General features: G+C 36.4%; 1 protein-coding gene across 3 annotated transcripts in view; it reads left to right on the top strand.

The window, feature by feature from the left end:
• RORA (RAR related orphan receptor A) overlaps window positions 1-18,767 on the top strand; it is an 804,441-nt gene extending 785,674 nt beyond the window's left edge. For 2 of the 3 annotated variants that reach the window (XM_068964368.1, XM_068964369.1), the window contains exons 6-11: window positions 1,948-2,069; window positions 3,666-3,798; window positions 4,653-4,760; window positions 6,261-6,371; window positions 7,314-7,426; window positions 9,058-9,571. In XM_068964368.1, coding sequence (XP_068820469.1) covers window positions 1,948-2,069; window positions 3,666-3,798; window positions 4,653-4,760; window positions 6,261-6,371; window positions 7,314-7,426; window positions 9,058-9,222 — 752 coding nt within the window. In that variant the 3' untranslated portion in view covers window positions 9,223-9,571. Of the gene's footprint in view, window positions 1-1,947; window positions 2,070-3,665; window positions 3,799-4,652; window positions 4,761-6,260; window positions 6,372-7,313; window positions 7,427-9,057; window positions 9,572-18,703 lie in introns of those variants that run through there. The other variant, XM_068964370.1, reaches the window with a different exon arrangement.
• The last annotated feature ends 3,026 nt before the right edge of the window (window positions 18,768-21,793 follow it).

Genomic DNA, 21,793 nt, shown 5'->3' with positions numbered 1-21,793 from the left:
ACAAATAATTTACTGGTTTCTCCCCCTTTCTCTCTCTCAGTTTCTGTCTCTCTTTCCTGTATTTTTTCCTTTCATCTATGTTTTATTGTTTATGATGTTTACTTATGTTGTTTTCACGTCTGTATGTTGCCAAGTAGGGCTATTGAGTGTATTGTGTTTCAGTTTCCCTAAGGAGATTCTAGTTTCAAGCTTCATTTACGTGATCCTGGCTCTGTTTTCACACAAACAAATTTGATTCTGTTTGAAGAAAGCAGTAACAAACTTCTAAATAAATAGTCTTATTAGTGTTCCTAAGTTTGCACTTGACACCATTGTTTTAAATAGCTTTCTTATTCTATATTCAAGATGCAAGAAGGGGATCACTTTGGGGTATGATTTTGTATTCTTGGAATCTTATCCATTTTTCTTTAGAATACTTTTTTTAGCCACATCCACAGCTTGCAGGATCTTAGTTCCCCAACCGGGGATTGAATCCACACCTGCTGCAGTGGAAGCCTGGAATCCCAACCACTGGGCCACCAGGCAATTTCCTTAAAATACTTCTTTAATTGTCCTTCCCTTCTGTAACAATTATTAGCAACTTATTTCAAGCTGTTAGTCCCTTACATCGAGATTTCAGCAGCCTTCTCATTGGTCCTCCAACCTCTCCACCCTTCAGTCCACCGATGGCAGAACTACATGTTCTGTTTCCCCAAGTACAATGTTCATTATGTCAGCTCCCCCTTGAGAATCCCACTGACTCATTTTGTCAGTCAAGTCCATACTCTCAATCTCCACATTCAGATCCTTCAGGATTTGGACTCTTACCTACCAATACTCCTGTTTTGAATCATCACTTTATCACATCTTCCTATCTTCTACAAATGCCACATTTGTTCTTTCAATTACCATCCCTCAAATGGGGAACAGGCCCACTGCCCCACACCACTGGCCTCTGCCTACCAAACCCTCCCCGTTCTTCAAGATCCAGTCCAAATATTCCTCTTCGGCCAAGAAGCATCGCCTAATTTTCCTCATCTCTCCCTTCCCTGATAGCACCTATTACCTTTGTTTTTCTTTCTCTTGTGATATGATTCAACCTTATGCTGTCTAATGTCTTGAATTGTCCTTTCTGCGTGTCTGTACATGTTCACCAGATTATAAGTTCCTTGAGAAACTTATTTGGCTTCTCTTTCTTTAATATCTCCAAAATCCTTACACTTCAGTATGAGAACAAATGTTTTATGTAACAGATGCTGTGTTATCCTCTCTGTTCTGAGTGCTCAACTTATTTAATTCTCACAGAAGCCCTATAAAATAGGTACTATTTTTCTCATTTTACAGATCAGGAGACTGAATCACAGAGAGGTTAAGTAACTTACCTAAGGTCACAGAACTACTAAATAGCAGAGCTGAGATTCCAACCCAGTCAATCGGGCTGCAAAGTCCAGCTCTTAACCACCACACTATCTATAACGACCGGGCAGGCTTTCAGCAATGCTTGTTCTGAATTTTGCAGGAAAAACAAACACCACACATAACTGTCGTCATACAACATACCATTTCCTAATTTTTCAAGAGTAGTCCCTCCGCATAAATGTATGTGGCAGATGTGTCTTCATAAAAATGCCGAGTAGAGATTGTGTCAGTCATTTCTCACAACTTGTCTAGGTCGATATTTGCTTACTCCCAGACACTAGTGTAAAGGCACAGAAAGTCAAGATTAGCAGGGTCTTTGAAGGCATGCAATCTTATTGTTAAATGTTGGCTTTGCCTGTCCTTCTTCCTGCTCTAAAACACAGAATAGTTCCAGATTACCTACTTAAATATGGTTTAATTTCTTACTTAAACCTGGTTCAGCCTGTTGCTTCATACTTGTTACCTTTTAAATTGAATAATTGAGTAGGGAAAACACTGATTATCCAAAGAAGAATGGCTTTTCATGTGATCTCCTGTTTTTCTCCTTAGAACACCTTGCACAGAATATATCTAAATCACATCTGGAAACTTGCCAATACTTGAGAGAAGAGCTCCAGCAGATAACGTGGCAGACTTTTCTGCAGGAGGAGATTGAGAATTATCAAAACAAGGTAAACTCTGAACAGTTTTACCTAAGATTGAGGCAACGCTGGGAGATGTAAAAGATTTGAATACAAACAGACCAAAAAATGAATGTCTTTCATCAGATACCAGATTTCTATTTAATAATCTTTCTTCCAGAGCTGATTATGTTCCTGGGGCTTTGTCACCTTACTGAAATGTCACTGTGCAACATTTCAGAAATAGCACAGAGATTCTGTTGTTCTGATAACTGTACATGTTTGTCCCATCATTTATCTACAGGGGGCTAGATTAAGCTGCTTCCAGAAGCCTCAATGAGTTGGGATTTTTCCCAATATCACAATGGGAGATTTCACGGTCTGGAAGTCGATGTAAAATAATCTTAGCCTCATGGTTTCAGAGGTTAAAAAGAAGGAGTTTAGAGAATATGTGTTAAAAAAAAAAAAAGATGCGGAAGCTGTGATCTTAACTCCAGTCTGAATCTAGCAATGTGAGACTGACAAGCAGTGCGGCTGCTCCTCATCTATTACTATAAGACACACTGCTCAACAGATTACTTAAATGGGAGGGCAGGGCTGGAGAAGGGGCACATTTAATTATCCATTCTGCCCTTAGTAAAAGAAAATGCTTCGATTTCCCCTCCAAATCATGGAAATGCTGGCTTAGGAAGTACCGTGGAGATTATTGAGGTTAATCCTCCTCTTCATCTAACGTACAAGGAAACTAACATCCCTAAGCATATGGCTGGAGATTGAAAACATCAGGACTAGACCATGAGCCCTGGCTCCTAATTCAGTATTTCTCCCACTCTCTTATATTGGTGGAAACAGCCTTAAACTACGATTGGGAAAGTAAGTGAGCAGCAAGATGGACCCAGGTTAGCCTGTAACTAAATTGGAGAGTGGCTATATAAAAAGGCATTAAGCATGACAGGTTGGGAAATAGCAGCACATCACCTTGTTTGCCTTTGAGGTAACGCGAGCAGCCACAGTTACAATGGGAAGCAGGAAAGCATTACACAACCACAAGGTGTGCAAAATAGGATTCCGAGCCAGAAACACTGGGGTTTAAATCCCAGCTCCAGTACCTCCTAGCTGTGAAACCTCTTTGAGCATTTGTGTTCATTTATGGCAAATGAAAGAACGTTCTTGTGAAAGTGAAATGAGACAAGGATGTCAGAAAGCACCCAGCTCATAGCAGGTGCACAGGAAATGTAACCGACTCCCCTTTCTTCCCTTCCTCAAGTAAAGTGGTATGAAATTCCCCGAGGCCAAGTAATTGCTTAAAAGGAGAGATTCTACTTTCCCGCTCTCTGTGGCCCAGGGTTAAAGCAGCGGCATGCGAGACTTTCCTCATATGGGTTTTCATCTTCTGCTGCATATATGCCCATAACATCTCCCCCCTGCCCTTTGCTAACAAAATGGCAAGAGAGGAATTGAAGGAGACAAGAAAGAACTTGGAAGCAATCATTGTAACCCAAGTAACTGGCCAACTGTTTATTCTTAAATCCTCTAGCTTTTGGGGATCTATTTCCAAAGAAAGATTGTACACAATAGGAAAACTTAAAACAACTGAGTCAAAGATATGGGTAACCGTGGATGTTAATATATTTCCCTCTTCAACAGCAGCGGGAGGTGATGTGGCAATTGTGTGCCATCAAAATTACAGAAGCTATACAGTACGTGGTGGAGTTTGCCAAACGCATTGATGGATTTATGGAACTATGTCAGAACGATCAAATTGTGCTTCTCAAAGCAGGTATGTGCTTTGCAAGTGAATTTTGAGATTTCTTCCTAACCTGCTTTCACCAGCTTATTAAAGAAATGCTTGGTAAGGAAGGTGTCGGGAACAGTTTTTCTCCAAATGATAATAGCTCAGGTTTCACTTGCAGAAACTAAGGAATTTTTTTTTTTAATGTTTGAGTTATTTGAAGGAAACATTCTCTCCATTTTGCTTCTTCTCTCTGTGAAAAGATTAATTTGAAAGACACCTGCATTCCCCAGTCCTAACCATCACCTGTGTTTTGTTCCTGTGCCCCAGGTCCTCAGGATGTTTTGATAATTTGTTAGGAAGATGGCTGTTTATGGCATTCAGAGAGATATCCCTGGCTTTCTGCTTGTTTGTTTTAATAACAGGACTCTATGTGTTTCTGGGCTTCCCAGGTGGCTCAATGATAAAGAATCTGCATGTCAGTATAGGAGAACCAGCGACTGCTGGTTCCATTCCTGGATCAGGAAGATCCCCTGGAGTATGAAAATGACAACCTGTTCCAGTATTCTTGCCTGAAACATTCCATGGACAGAGGAGCCTGGAGGGCTGCAGTCCATGGGGTTGCAAAGAGTCAGACACAACTGAGCACGCACGCACACATGTGTTTCTAGCAACTCCAAGACTGTATTTTTGCAGGACACAATCTCTCTTAAGTACTACAGGCCTTAGCTTAGGCAGAAGTCTTTAATTACCCTAGTGAACTCTGCCCTTCTAAATCAAGAGATAAGATGACTGAGTGCCCATGGGCTAAGCCCAGCCCTGTTGCCTCAGAAGGGGGGTCTCTAAGGTCAGAATCAACTCACCAAGACAGAATAACCCATTCCATTTCTGCCTTTGCTCAGGTTCTCTAGAGGTGGTATTTATCAGAATGTGCCGTGCCTTTGACTCTCAGAACAATACCGTGTACTTCGATGGGAAATATGCTAGCCCCGATGTCTTCAAATCCTTAGGTAAGAAAACCTCTGGGTGCTTGGTCTTCAAATCAGGGCTAGGGGAAAAGATGGGAGTTGGGTGATAGCTCTTGAACAAAATGGAAATCGTGGAGTTTTTTGGATATAAGAGTTAAAGGATGTTATACACTAATGCATACCTGTGTTGATAATACTTTCTGATTAATTACCATAGAAAATTCACACAGCTCAAATGCTTTGTGTCCATATGATACGTAAAGGTGTAGAGCTTCATTTTATCTATTTGGTCATCAAAGAAATTTATGTGACATATTCTTCAGTTCCCTTCCAGATTTTAAGAACCAGGTTTGCAGGGGATATGTTTATTCAGTAAACTGGAAGATATGATTTGCTACATAAAATCAAGCAAAGACCTGAAAGTCTGCCCTTCCATACCCCTCAAATAACAATGTTAATGAGATATCAAAGAAAGAAAGTATAGTTAAGTGAAACTGTGGCATATACCTTAGAAAAAAGTTATTTTAGATGTCTATAAATAAAGTGAGATGAAGTTATTAAGATTGGGATAGTATCCAAGATATGTTGTTAAATGATTTCAAAAACGATTAAACGGCATATATATTTGAGAATATATATTTGAGAGGTATATATATATATATACTTGAGAATAGCCCTTTGACATTTAACTATATGCACATAATATGGAAATCTGAAAGAACAGACACCAAACTTAACCAATTTTGGGGGGTGGATATTTTTTTATGGGACTTTCACATTCTACGTTTTTAGTTCTATGATAATTATAATGGTTTTACTACCATAAAGTGTCATTTGTTTTCATTTTTAAGCGTGTTGTTTTAACACGCTTGTTTATTTTAAGGAAAACAAAAAATGAGTGAAATTAGCATTTCAGACTATAGCTGTTAGACTCTGTTGGTTAAGAGTGTGGGCTCTGAAGTTAGGCATCTAGCTTTGACTCTCAGGCTGTTACTTCCTCCCTGTGGAATCTTGGGTACATTCCTTTTCTTCCCAAGTTTGTTTCCTCGCCTTTACAGTGGGGGTGGTAACAATACTACTTTCTTCATAGGGCTGTTGTAGTATCGATAGAATGCCCAGAGAGTCCTCTCGGAGCAGCACCTGACATAGTAATCACCTAATAACAGTTCACTGTCAATGGTAGTTCCCTGGCAATCCAGTCCTTAACGCTCTGTGCTTCTTCTGCAGGGGATACTGATTAAATCCGTGGTCAGGGAACTGAGATCCCACATGCCATGTGGTGTGATCAATAAAAGAATACATGTATATATCTTAAATTACAGTATTTTAAAAAACTCCCTCTCATTGTGAATGATGATATTGGTAGTAACGGTGATGGTGGCTAAACTGATTTTTTTCTTTTAAGGTTTGAAAGTATTAAACTACAAGAAATGTTATTGGTATTCTCTCTGATCTTCAACTTGTAGATCTCTCTTCACTTTTTTCCATCTTTTTTTCTCTAGGATAATAACTAAAATCCTAACCTGTCTTTAATTTTGGCAGGTTGTGAAGACTTTATTAGCTTTGTATTTGAATTTGGAAAGAGTTTATGTTCTATGCACCTGACTGAAGATGAAATTGCATTATTTTCTGCATTTGTCCTGATGTCAGCAGGTAAGATAACCAAATACAATGGTTTTTAAACTGTCCAAGTAAAGAATTTTTACAAGTACACAACTTAGAATGGCTATAGAATGTTCAGAGGGATACCAAGAGAGACTGCCATCCTCGTTAAAATCTAATTTTCAGTTTTTCAGGTAACAATCCCTCTGCTACACACATTTATACATGTCCTATTTTAAGAAGACCTCATGCTACTCTGATAAACTCTTAAGAGATGAGAATTGAATAAAACCCTGTCTACAATTAACCTCCTGATAACAAGAAAAATGCTGTGGTAGAATAGGCTTGCCCTCCTTAACACCAATCTCCAAGATAACATGGTGTTTAAAACCTTCTCTTTTTTCTTAAAGTCCATTTGGATGTTGCCCACAAGTTTATCTGAATTTAATCTCTGTTTTTAACCAGTACTGCCTCTTGGTGATAATCACTTTTGAAAATTTGCTATCTTCCTTTTGGAATTCTTAGTCATAAAGATTCTATCCTAAACTAACAACCCTTAATTAATTTGGCATTCTCTTGGCAATTTTAGTTCCCTTGTACTCGTAAGACAATTTTCATATTTTTTGTAATGGCTAGGAGAATTGATATGAGTATTTCATTCAGAAATGTAACTTTTAGAAAGTGTTGAGGGGCTGTGGTGGTTTCATTTGCACTTGTTTGAGCATGGTTTTAGATTTAAATGACTATCTTTTTGGAAGAGGAGGACCCTCCTTTCCTTCAGATGTCAGTAAAAATGGAAAGGTTTAGCACTCTGTTCTGTGTCATAGATTAGCTTTCTTCTTCTTTAGGAGCAAATTTTGAATGAGGGGTGAAGGTGGCCTAAGAGTCCCTGACTCTGCATTGTGGTGTAATAATCTGTGTCTAAGAGTCAGGAGGAATTGGGTGTTCTGACACCATGCTGGAAGTCTAAGGAGTCTGGTTTTTCACATTTAGATCGCTCATGGCTGCAGGAAAAGGTAAAAATTGAAAAGCTGCAACAGAAAATTCAGCTAGCTCTTCAACATGTCCTACAGAAGAATCACCGAGAAGATGGAATACTAACAAAGGTGAGAGCTAAGGTTTCCAGCTGACACAGCTGACTTATCCCTTGCCAACGTTCACACCAATCATATTTGTAAGTCATCCCACCAGACCCCAGAATTCTCAGTAAGTGACAAGCTACTGAAAAGAAAGAAGTATCTCCATTTCAGAAAATTCTCTTGTGCCAAAATTCAGGTTAAGTCTGTCTATTATCATTGGTTATAAAGTGTCCTGGAATAATGGAGCAATGATAGAATTTTTTTTAAAGTATTAATCATTCTGAAACCACCCCCCTACCTTATTCCATAAGAGATGGGCAGAAGGCAGAGTTAATGTCCCATACTGATATAAACTAGAGAACTTAGAATTTAAATCTTGGAATTTAGAAGAAGGAAGTGATGAAGGACTAAAGCATCCAGAATAACCATCTATTTTAATTTTAGTTCTATTTCCATTAAATTCATTAATAATCAACAATAAATGGCTTTTGTATTTTCTTCATCAGTTTCTCATTACTACCCTATATGCAAAACATAAGATTTCTTTTGTGCTTATTATCTTTCACAGTAAAGATATAATTAGGATGGCAATTTAAAATAGGCTAATACCCTTCGGTGCTAGTGCTAGTAGTATGTATTTAGTCTTAGAAAAATCAGCCCTGTTCTTTCTTGGATTATTTTATTTGTTTTATTGTTCCAGATGATGATTTGAAAGGTTTGGGGTTTTCTTCCTATTTACTTTCATTCTTTTCTCCTGATAGCGAGGCAAGGTCAGAAAGAAGTTGGGGGTTAATTGCAGTTTGTTTTTGATTTTGCATCTCTTAAATGAGACACTGAGGCAGGAATGGGAAATGGAAGAAGACCTCTTCTCCATCTTCTTGCCCCAAGGCCAGGATACCATTAGGGTCTTTGATTATAGAGAGCACCTAACACATAACACATGGTCAAGACTGATGCTCTGGGGAAACATTTCTTAGGATTGCTCTGAGTTGAATATTCTGTGCAGTACAGAGATTTAGAGTTTAAAAAGCATTTGTGCAAGTCATGCTGCTGTCCTCAGCAGGTAAATAGTCAATGCTGAGACTCCACCAGTCATGTTAACTTTTTTTTTTTCCCCCCCAAATGAGGGCCTTTTGCTCAGACCCAGAATTGCTTTGCTCTAAGCAGAGCTCTTTCTAGAGAAGAAACTTGTTGTCGTTGGAGTTAGCTAGTATTCCTTTTGCATAAAATATGTAACAGATGGCTTTGCCTGTAGTAGCAGTGACTTTATCTACCCGTGGCTGCCCCTTTGCCCACTTCTCTGTTCTCTGCCACCACATCTCTTCCTTTTCCCCAGTGGTAAAATGTAGGGTTCAGGATGATAGAGCAGAAAGCATGTTGGAACAGGAGGAGGAAGTAAGAGACTTGAGTTCTTTTGCTTATGAACATCTTTCCGGATTACAGATTATCGAAGACAATATTTGTCTTCAAAATCATATTTAACATATACCTGGTATTCTCTATCATTTATTTTTACCATCCCTCTATTACTAGATGTTTAAGCTGTATCAAGTGTGTTTCATCATTGTAAACGGTGTTGTGACGCTCGTCCAGATTCCCTGATTTTTGATTCTTGCATTTCTTCTCTCCTGACCCCATGTCCTTTCTTCCACTTACAGTTAATATGCAAGGTGTCTACATTAAGAGCCTTATGTGGACGGCATACAGAAAAGCTAATGGCGTTTAAAGCAATATACCCAGACATTGTGCGACTTCATTTTCCTCCATTATACAAGGAGTTGTTCACTTCAGAATTTGAGCCAGCCATGCAGATTGATGGGTAAATGTATCACCTAAGCACTTCTAGAATGTCTGAAGTCCAAACAATGAAAAGCAAACAAACAAATCAATTAACCGAGACACTTTATATGGCCCTGCACAGACCTGGAGCGCCAACACACTGCACATTCTTTGGTGATCGGGGTCAGGCAAAGGAGGGGAAACAATGAAAACAAATAAAAGTTGAACTTGTTTTTCTCATGCATATGATTTCCATTACGCCTACAGATATGGACCCTTTTTCTGTCTCGACTTCTTGATCGTTGACCTCTGTTTACAGCAGAAGGCGGGTACTAAAGTTGGAAGATGTCCTTTTCTTGTAGCTCACTGCCCACAGACTTTCTACAGAGTCACCCATCTGTCGGTAACCACAGAGGGTCCAGCACTAATCGGTGACTGGTGTGCATAGCGGAGGTTGCAGCATTACTTTGCACAACTTGCTCTTTGTCTCATGAAGGAAGTTTTTATTTTTTTCACCGATTATTGCCAGTCAGCAGGATGGCACGAAAAGGGTCCATGGCACTAGCAACAATAGCATTATAATATATTACAGGGTAAATGGGCATGAAGACTATATATAGCTAAAAAGAGATATTGTTTATATATTGTTTTAATTAATATAAAATGTAGTTACTGGAGTAGCTTTTCCTGTTGAATTGATAAGGCACTTTCATTTTGCACCTTTTTTCTTTAAATTAAATGCTAGCGTGTTCACTGTCGTGTCGCATGTGCACCAGAAACACAGGTTTAACTGAGAAGGCTTGGAAGGTACGTCGGGAGGTATTTATGCTGCTGTTTACACAAATATTTTTAAAAGACTGGCTGGTCATATCTAGAAATCATGCTGTTGGATTAATTTTTTTTTTTTTTTACATGTGAATTTGGAATTAGACACAGAATTCTCCCTAAATTGTACTTTGCTTTTTGGATAAGTTTAAGGATAGATGTGTTTATGCTTCATACAAAGTTGAGTGATTGATTGGGGTGGATTTACGCCCTCATGCACAGTATTTTTCCAAAGCTTTTGAGCATGCCACCTCATGGAGATTGGGGAGTGGGGGGATGCTCGTTTCACACAGTTGAGTAGACTCAGTCTCAACTTGGAATTCTTAGGCTTTAAGAACAGATCAATAACCAGAATATTTATCAGAATCTAGCTTTTAGTAGAAGAAGGACCCAAAGATTTTTGTCTGGAGCAAACGCACACTCCCCATGTGTGAAGACATGAAGCATTTACTTCGTGAATGTTTATGTTCTTGGTATCATCTAGGAACCCTGAGACTTTCAGAGTGAATGGTTTCTAGACTAACTGCCTCTCCATGGTATCATTCTAGAACACTCTTCATATTTCACAGTCAATGGACAGGAGGGCAAAGGAAACATACGATGTTGAACCAGTTTCTCTTATTTAAATGTTAACTATTGTTAAGTCTTTAAAGTGAAGTTGATGCAAGCTGCAAACATTTTCTTCTGTATTTATCTTCACTAGAAAACTGTGGACTGTAATTTATTTTATTAAATCTTGAGAAGACAGTTTGGCTTTTGTATTCAGGCGAGAAATATTGAGTTGTTTTTGTTTAATTTTGTGTATGTGTGTGTCTTTTGTTTTTTACATAATTCCCAGTAGGGGGGAAGGGGAAAGAAACAGTCTGATAAGACAAGTGTGCATATTCTAAAATAAGTGACCTTTGGGAATATAGATGTTTAGATGATTTTAGTCACACTTGGAGTGGGATTCAAACCTCTGGCCTGACATCAAAGACCATGTCTATAGAGAAGAGAGACCATCTTCCCATAGTGTAAAGGTGAGCATTTCCTAGCACCCTTTTACAGGGAAGAAAGGATCTCCTCTACCACCAGGGTTTCTTCCCCCATCCTCCAATCTTCTGCAGGAATTCAACTCCTGCTGGGTCACCCAGAGCCCTCCACTCGGTTCTTAACTCCACTGACTTTCTGACTTGTTTCCTGAGGGACTTGGAAAAGGGGAAGGAACTATTCACACAGAAGTGTGTATGAAGCCTAAATAACATCTTTTTTTTAAGTTTTTTTTTTTTCAAAAATACAGTAAGGGTTTAAGCATAAAAGTAGATGATGAGAATAGTATTTACTTAAATTTCTTACAAGCATATAAAACTTTATGTGACTTTATATAGAGAGGTAACTATCAGCATATAGTATTTATATTTGGGCAAGAAGGGTTAAATCAAATCTTTAATTTAAATAAACGTTCCTTGAAAAATCAATAGTATTTATACTCTGAATAGAGTACCAACTTTAGTTCAGTTATTTATTTATCCTTTTTTTTTTTCCCCCTGTTGTTTCTCCTTTTGGGAAGAAATGGTGTGTTTTATTTTGGTTGGGGTTTGTTTTTGCCTTTTTGTCATTTTGATTCACTAAATTTGGGGATGATTTTATTAAAGTCTATTAACTTCTTTTTAACCAAAGCTTTCTGAATATGACCAGCCTCAGGTGCTAGTGCATTAAAGAGCAACTAAACCTAATTCCAGTGTCCATTTGTGAAATGATGAGAGCTAATTGGACTTCTCTGAGGGTGAGAGAGAATACAATGTTGAACATAAATTTCTTTTCCCAGAAAGGATTTTGCATGTACCTAATGCAAAAAAAAAAAAAAAAAGATGCTCTAATCTCAGTAAGTCACTCCATGGTGACATTGCTTTTGGAGTAAACCAAGATACATTGACATGATGCTGCTACTAGGTCTTTGTGAAAGAAAAACAGGGTGTGGACTTTAAGACGAAGTACATCGACAGTGTAGGAACAGAGCAGTAGAGGCGCGCTCGGTGAAATGAGGGAACAACTATTATACGGATCGAAGTTGGGATCTGAAGTTAAACAATTTTTGTTGAAAAAATATGAAGTGCAGAGAAGGATGTGAAAAATTTTGTATTTTTATTTTCTTCCTTATTATAGAAATACCTGTGTGATGACACAAAATACTTGCTGATATAGAACAATTATTCTTAATCGTTCTTGTAATTAAAATTGCCTAAACTTAAACGTCCAATAGTCTTTTAAAGATTGGAATCACATCATTGTTATCCTGACTGCTATAATGCCTCTTATACAATTTTTAAACGTATGGTAAATAAGGCTTTTGCACAAAGCCTGAACACCTTCGGTTACAGTGGTGTCCAAATGGTTGCATTGTGTTGTGAAGAAACTGGCCTTGGTCACAATGAAATCAAAAGTGCAGATGAAAAGTGCAAATTGTGGTTAAAGCTATGGATTTTTTTTTTTAAGTGTTCAGCATCCTAATTTGCTTTAAAGGTGTGGATTTTTTTTAAGTCTTCAGCATCCTAATTCACCCTTTCTAACTTAAAGAAAACATTACTTAAGACACTGCTTCTAAGTTTGGTTGTTCTTTATAGTGTGGATATTCAGATCTCTGTGAGTGTATGGGGATGGGCTGAGGGTCAGGTGAGGAGGGAGTGGGTGGGTGTGTGTGTGCGCGTGTGTGTGTGGTTTTTGTATGTATGATGTGTATGTTTCGGACCGCTTCTAGGCTACTAAGTGTCAATGGAAAAGAAAATGTATTCAAAATACTTAAATCAAAACTAGAAGATGGAAAAAAAAAGATTTATTCTATACAAAGCCTTGTCTGGACCACTTTAGAGAGACTTCTATTTTTTTAACCCTTCTATAAATATTTGATGGCACTTGAAATATTCCTGCAATAAAATGTGATTTGTGTAAAGAAAAAAAAGATTTTGTAATGTGAAACAAAGAAAGAAAGTAATGTAATTTTCTAAAAAAAGAAATACAAACAAACAAACTTTGTATTATTTTCTTGATGGAATTTGTCTATCTGTCTTTGGAGAACTTTTTATTTCATTGAATGTGCCATAGTAGAAATACGTGTTTTTAGTTTTAGACTTAAGGAATAGCTGTTTGTGTTCCGACATTCCAAAATGCAAAACAACCTAGTAGAATCTTTAATGAAAAGGTTTAAGTAGGATGTAAGCTTCTTTCATTGTTGCTTTTTTGCACATGTTCTTCATTCCTCTCTAGTGCAATATGTACATAGAGCACTTCCAGGTGTACTTTGATCCCTCAGGGAAAATTACATATTTGTACAGTTTTTTTGGTTTTGTTTCTTTTTTTTTTTTTTTGCCTTTTGTTTTTGGCTAAGGAATGTCGATTGAATCACTTGTTATTGTTGAGAGGCAGCCAGATAATAATCCTAAAGCCACTGTTTCAAACATTGATTGTTTAAATCATCTGTCCTTCCAATGGTATTATTTGAAGATAATAATAATAAAAAATTATTTTCTGACAGTTCTTTGTGCTGATTGGTGGAAAAAAAGGGGTAAATAAGCACCTTACGATTGACTTACTGTGAATGACAATCCATCTTGATATCAATAATAGAAGCCCTATCATTTTGGAGTCCGGGTTATAAGAAACAAACAGTGTGCTCAGGGATCTTCTAAAACTCTTAAAACAGGGTGGCCAGTACTACTGGGACAAAATTGTGTTTTGTATTGTTAATAATTATGATAATACTATCCCTCCAAGGCACAAGTGAACTGTGTAGAACTGCGTGTGTGTAAACTTCACTATTGTTCATTTTGTTTTGTTCAAAATGTATATATTCTTCAGTCTTATGTGCTTAAAAACATTGAATAACTTCCAGAGCAGTATAAAGTGATGCCAGTATGTTCAAAAGATAAACTAATAGGTCATAATCAACCAAGAGCATCATTCAAAGTATAGTCCTACAAACTCCACTCACTGTTTCTCTAACAATTAAAATATTCTTGATATATTTTATTTATATCATTGTATATTAAAAGGTATTTCAAATTCTATATAGTATGTATAAAAATTTTTAGAAGCAGTCGTGAGATAAGAGTCCTGCCTATCAGTGCAGTGAGAGAGGTAAAAGATGAATTTTTTTTTTTCAAATACCAGCAAGTAACTCCTGTTTTCACTGTGTTCTCCTCTAGAAACAAACAAACAGAAAATTGCTTTTGGGGGGATTTTAACTGTCTTTTACTTCCACATTTGTAATCTGTTGAGTTAATATAAGAGCAAATGGCTATAAAGAGAAACAAAACCCACCAATGTAACAGCAACATGAGCCAGTTTTTAGGGTAACATTTTATGTTTTTGAAACATTTTGAAAGTAATTATTTGAATATGTTACTTTCCATAACCTCAGTGAACCTCAGTGTAATTGTTCGCTTTGATTCTTCCACACCTAGAGTACATTTTCAGAAGAAGCATTACCTATTTTCCTACCCCATGGAAAAGCAAAATTTAGGATAACTTTACATGTTGTTTAGATAAAAAAAGAAACCGTCACCTTGTTTTGATGATAAAGACTATGAAAACTGGCATAAATCTCTCTCTCCATATACATATATATATATGTTTATACACACACATACATGTACACACAGAAGTTATTAACATACCTATTATACCATTTAGTTCCCAGTTCTTACCTAAAGATATGACACAGCAGAAGCCCGTAAAAACAACTTTATCCTATAGATCAGGATATATGCAGTTGCAACAGTAAATCATCTGCTATTAACAGTCTGTGATACACGTCTTCATTGTATTCCCAAAACACTAGTATTATTAAAGAGGTTCCACCAGATTTGATGAAAGAGACTTTCCTATTATTGTTTATTCTTAAGATAAGGCTGGCAAGCTCTATCTTTACCAAGCAGTTGGTTTCACTTCTGGGTCTGCTTGCTTGTTCGTTTGTGTAAGTGAGCTCATTTTTGTCAGGCTCTCAGTACAGGTTTTAAAATAACCCAGAAGCCTGGCTTCATACTAAGGCGATACTGTAGATGCAGGGGATCTCCATGTTTAACCAGACCCTCAGAACTTAGAGCAATAAATACGTTCAGTCATTTATTTCTTTATAAATGAATGATACTTTCCCTATATTCAGTCCAAATAGAAACAATGTCTTCTCAGCAATGCAACATAACGTGGAGTCTTGTGTTAAGGTGAATATGAGAATTTTAAGGAGATGCCTAGAAAATCCATATTTGCTGTTGACATTTAGTGTTTGCCACAACAAACATCACACCTCTTTTTCTCTTTCCCTTCTAAGAACTGATGAAAGATAGCTTCCTATTAGCTTTGACATCCTGTGTGTGCCATTATGTTGTTCTCCAAGAGCAATTAAGTTCTTTGCAGTGTTCGTGTGTGATTCCTTTCTCCTCATTATTACTTTAACATGGATGAATAGTATTCCTACGAACTTGGTTATCATTGAACAGATTGCATATGTAAATGCAGATAATTCTTGAGCAATATAGTGAATATGATTTCACACACACACAAATCTGTATGTACTGTACACATCTTCCTGAATCTAAAACTCTCTTCTTAGCCACAATGGTTTGAAATCTCATATAAAACAGTGGTAAATTTTTAAACATTAGGACATTAGCTGGCTGCTTCTTTAAATGTACCTGTATTGTCTGCCTGCTCCTTTTGTGGAGATGTGTTTTTGTATTGGATGTTTGGGCCAATGGGAGGCTTCAAGCAACAACATATTTTCCCAGTTTAAATATATTTAACATACGACAAACCCCAGACAAGGCTTTTAATATGTATAAAGAACTGCAGTGTTAGGTGGTTTATTTGCAAACCGTTTTCAATGTTGTCCATTTTTATGGCACCTTTAACAATATTCTTGTTTCCAAAGTACAAAAAAAAAAAAAATAGGTTAAATAATCTAGCCATAACTGAATGTCAAGCAATAAAACAAATGACTTTTGTGCATAGACTTAAAAAAATACAAATTTTAGACATCTGCATGTAAATGCAATCTCTTGTTTACTGCTTTCTTCAACTTGAGCAATTGATTCCTTATTTACTATTAACTTAAGAACTTGTAATGGCCTGTAAACATTTTCTCTCTTACTCTTCTTTCAAATTACCTTCGTCCCTGCTTTTGAGTCATAATATTTAATGTTGTTCTGCACATCTCTATACAGTTAACTTTTTGGCTTTCATTCTGTATAGATAAGAAAATGTTATATTATAAACAGCCTACTCAGTGCAAATATTTATCTGTTTATCAAATCCACAATATGCTGTATAATACTGGTTTTACTATATAATCTATTTTAGACATAGCTGTTTAGAACTAGAGTGTGCTATTTTTGTGTTTTTCTGATGTGTGGTGCTAGATAAGTTACTTTTGTGAACAACAAAAAAAAAAACCCTTTTATTCCTAGACAATACCACCTTTGGGTCTTGTTAATTTCACTGAGTATAACTATATATTTGTATATATATACATATATATATATCTACCTGTGCCCAACTGGCAGCTGTATCAGAGTGCTGGATTTGGGACATGCTTTTCTCTTTAAATACATAATATCATGATATAAATTATTCTACAGTGTATTTAATTAGGATAAAATTACTTCCTTAGTATGGATATTTGACATCTATAGGGTGAATTTGTTTATAAATATGGATATATGAAAATGTATTAGCATTTACTTTATGTTTGCTACTTGGCTTTATACCATATCTCCTAAGCTGAAAAATAATTTGCCAGGCCTTCAAGATCCTAAAGAAACACTCTAGTTTAATGGAGTATTATTTTTTTTCTTACTAAGGCACCTTATTATTGGCACCTGACAGAGTTGTGTACTTAGCTCCTATAATAGATAATACACATTTATATAAAATATCCTTGTTGGCTTGATGGCAGAATAAACCTTTCCCCTCCTACCTGAGCCATGAGAAGTATAGAGACATCTGCTATCATGGCAGAACATGGGCCATAAAGCAGCTTTGACAAGGGATGTTCTGTGTTAACTTGACCTCAACCAGTTCCATGAACTGAGTGAAGGACCTTCATTTAAAAGTCATTTAATAATGAGCTTAGTTAATTCTTTCACCTGTTCTCCCAAGACCTATCGGCTTTCTTAAAAAAAAAAATCCATGTATATCAAATATCTAACTAAGGATGTAGTTAACCTTATTAAATATTGATTAGAATTGTTCTGTAATATTACTGAATTTGTAAGATCTTTAGCAAAGATTTTTGAGCAATTTATAAATATAGAGCAAATGTTTCTGTTTACTGCACTTTTTGTAATTGAAGGTGATAAATTCTCAAGCCATGGTTATTGGCTTCCATGCACTGAATATTTACCCACAATTCTAGACATTTTCCATTTTTATGGAAGAGTTGCTGTTACCTTAATTATAAATGCAATCATGTGGTTAATGAGAGCTAATGCTAATAGTTAACCTTTTAAAGTGAATTGGCTACAGTTTAGGGAGAAATCTCTTTGAATACAAATCATTTCATTCCTTATTGCTTCGCTTAGAAAGGGATTGAAACTTTTTTTTTTTAGCCCCATTTCGTATCCTAAGGTTCCTAAGGATAGAGATAGTATCTCTTTGTGTCTGCACAGTGGCCAGCACATGTCAGCATTTGATAACTGTTCAATGACAACAGGTATGCCCCAATTCCAACTTTTTCCCTGAGTTGTTTTGGTAAATTTATAAAGTATGCCAAGCCTTATGGTTAATACTTTCTTCTACAACCAAGTTCTAAAGCCACATTTTCAAAGACCACATGAAAAAATGCTGATTCTAATTGTGTGTAGGTCTTGAGGATTAAGCACACAAATTTCACAAAACTCTGTGAGTAACAAACTCAGCCTTCTGTAAATATACATGCAAGTTCAGAAACAGTAATACTGTACCTATAAATATGCGCTGTCTGTTTTGTGTACAGTATGTAAAAACTTTTCTGCCACACTAAAAATGCAAGCCATTTATGGGAATCCTAAAAAATAGTATTGTACTAAAACTTTGCTAATGATCTTTATTAGAGGATCATCCAACTTTTCACTGACATTGGGTTTTCTTTTCAATTCACTCTTACAGTAGTCTGCTTATTTCCAGCCGTTTGTTATTTTATTGAGTCCTCAATTAAAAAAAAATATTTTGATTCATTTTGTAAATACAAGCTGTAAAAAAGAGAGATTTAATGTTGTCTTTTAAATACTCCGATTTTCATTCTAATATGAATGTTGTTATATTGTACTTAGAAACTGTACCTTTAATATTACATTACCTTTATTAAAAGTGCATTGAACACATCAATTTTAGATGTGCTTTATGTACGGTTATCCTATAATAAAATTTCAGCTTCTAATGGAACACTTGCCTCATTTTTCTTTCTTTTCTTTGGTTCTTGAGTTGCATGTACAGTTTTCTAGCTTGTTTCCATAGAATGGAGTAGGACAACCTTGCTACTCAAAGTGGGTCCATAGACCTGTGGCACTGGCATCACTCATGACCTTGACCTTGTCAGAAATGCAAAAACCTAGGCACCATCCCAGACCTACTAAAACAGGATGTGCATTTTCACAAAATCCCCAGGTGATTGGTTTGCATATTAACGTTTGAGAAGCACTGGTCTATAAGGCAGTACTTTAAAAAATATAATTTGTCTCTATTTTGCAGGGAACAAAACATATACAAGGATCGAGCTACCCTTTGATCAGAAAAGGCAAAGAAGGAAATTTCAACTTGTGAGGAAACATCTATTGATTGATAGTAGCTGCCAGAATTGCAGAAATGAGGATTCTCAAAGGAGTGCCATGACTGATCGGTGATATCTACTCTGAATGTAGGAGGGGAGAAAACCTGAACTCACACCACACTTTGTCATCTTTGCTTTAGAAATCATTAAAGGAGAATGTGAAAATGATGCCAAAGGCTTTAAAGTTGCCAAAGACTTTTTAAAACTTTGACTTTACTGGGCTATCATTGTATCATCCCAGCCTGGCCCCTTCTCTTAGTAGATCAGATAGGAGTAAACCAATAGAGTTAACTTCAGCTAAATATCACATAATTTTAACGATGCAAAGCCTCCTCACAAATTATTTTCAAAGTAATGTTAAGGACATTGACATTATAAAATATTTGGAAGTCAGACTGGAGTCAGACTAAAGGAAACTGAGTTGGGCTTTTCCTCCACCCACATTCCTCAGCGTCTCTTGCACTTAGTAAAATAAATATTTGAAATGATCTCCAAAGTCATTAAAATATAACAAACATCATGAATGATACTGATGGATCAGTATGTCTGGAGTTTGTCTGGAGGCAAACCTAAACATCCAAGAGTGGCAGAAGCCTCTTGCTAGATTAACAGCCACTTTATCCTTTTCCTGTACCATCAGTGAGCTTGTTTTCCTAATGTAATTTATCTATGATTAAGGAGCTAAGAAAAGTCTTTGTGTGTTTACTATGATTCTGGATTTTTTTCTCCTTTGGAGGGGAAATACTGACTCTAGTAAGATATAGTCATGTCTCAGTAATCCATTTGTTATTTATCTGCCTGATACATTTCTCAAACAATATTTTTAATTCCAGAATGATTGTAGGGGAGAAGATGCTTCAACTGTGACTTGTTCTTTGCTTACAGAACAAAAATTAATTTTAGCCTCCTTCACAGTTAATTACAATAACAAGTCTCATCCCCCTAACAAGTCTCACATCTATCTCCTACCATTCTTTCTTTACTGTTTCCATAAAATATACATAGTATTCTAAAGACAAATACTTATTTAGTTATCCTACTTGGAATTATTTCTGCTATCTTTACTTTCTCTCTGTGGGATAGTTCAGTCAGTTCAGTTCAGTCACTCAGTCCTGTCCGACTCTCTGTGACGCCATAAATCACAACACACCAGGCCTCCCTGTCCATCACCAACTCCCAGAGTTCACTCAGACTCACGTCCATCGAGTCCGTGATGCCATCCAGCCATCTCATCCTCTGTCATCCCCTTCTCCTCCTGCCCCCAATCCCTCCCAGCAGCAGAGTCTTTTCCAGTGAGTCACCTCTTCACATGAGGTGGCCAAAGTACTGGAGTTTCAGCTTTAGCATCATTGCTTCCAAAGAACACCCAGGACTGATCTCCTTTAGAATGGATTGGTTGTATCTCCTTGCAGTCCAAGGGATAGTTAAGGGCTACCTATAAATAACTAGCATTCATGGAGTGAATGTGGAGGAAAAAAAAAAAAACTGCTGAGAAATTGGTGCAACCACTGTGGAAAACAGTATGGAGGTTGAAAAAAAAAACCAAAAAACTAAAAATAGAGTTTCCATGTGATTCAGCAGTCTCACTCCTGGGCAAATATCCAGAGGAAATTCTAATTCAAAAAGATAGCAGCACTATTTACAATAGCCAAGACATGGAAGCAACCTAAATCTCTCTCCTTTGACAGAGGAATGGATAAAGATGATGTGGTACACACATACAGCGGACTCAGCCATTAAAAAAAAGAGAATGAAAGAATGCCATTTGGAGCAACATGGATGAACCTAGAGATTATGGTATTAAATAAGTCAGAAAGAGAAAAACAGATACCATATGTAACACTTAAATGAGGAATCTAAAATATACAAATGAACTTATTTACAAAATACAAACAGACTCACAGTCATAGAGAACGAACTTATGGTTACCAAAAAGGAAAGGGGATAGGGAGGGATAAATTAGGAGTTTAGGATTAGCAACTATTATGTGTATCAATAAATAAACAGCAGGGTCCTATGGAATAGCACAGAGAATTATATTCAAAATCCTGTGATAACCTAGAAAGTAACAGCATTTTAAATCAACTATACTTCAAATTTTAAAAATTAATAAAAAAAAGATTGGCATTCAAATGAACAGTTAATTCTGGGTCTTATTTTAGCCCAGAGACCACCTCATATAGAATACAATAAAATATACTTCAAAACTATTATCTTCTGAATAGAAAAATTTGAATACTTTAGTCATTCTGTTCTGACAGCATAGCTAGCATTTCTCTGGCTTTTCAGGAGTGATGATAATTCCTCCTCACTTGAAGTATCATTTATTGCTGAAAAGCCTAATTGGAACAAACTACTATTGGCAACAGTATTTCTCCCATTAGTTTCTGAATCAATTACTAGATTGAAAAGGCTTTGCAACAGTACTATTTCTGGATTCTCACTTTGAAAATACCTTATGGATGATTGTAAATGCAAGAAGAAATTCCCTGAGTGAAGTAGTTACCAGCTTCACTTCATGGCCAAGTTCATCCCAGATAAAGCAAAGGAAGCTTGTTAGCTGAGGGGTAGGAAAATAACGTGGTACTGATTGAAAAAAAAAAAAGATCTTGCACATTTCTCTATCTTGATTTGGTTGACAAGAAGAAATACACATAACAAGTGTGATAACTTCACTTAGCCAGGTACTTGCATTTTAAAGTTCTTTTTGAAATTGTGGTCCACTGAATCATTTTATAAACTCAAATTGAGTACTCTTGAAAATTCTTTCAAAATGAAATTGGCTTCTTGTACAACTTACAAGTTTATTTCTCAGTTTAGCAAAATGAAATAAAATCTTTCTTCTGCTTGAATATCCACAGAATAAAATGGAATAATCACTTTGAAAAACATTTGGCAGTGTTTTTAAAAAGTCAAACACAAATTTACCATACAACCCAACAATTCTATTTCTATGTATCTGCCCAAGGGAAATGAAAACACAAATTTCACACAAATACTTGTATACAATC

Source organism: Capricornis sumatraensis, chromosome 2 (assembly GCF_032405125.1).
Source record: "Capricornis sumatraensis isolate serow.1 chromosome 2, serow.2, whole genome shotgun sequence".
Taxonomy (NCBI): Eukaryota; Metazoa; Chordata; class Mammalia; order Artiodactyla; family Bovidae; genus Capricornis; species Capricornis sumatraensis.
Note: the sequence above shows the minus strand (reverse complement) of the source record. Positions and strands in the feature narration are given on the sequence as shown.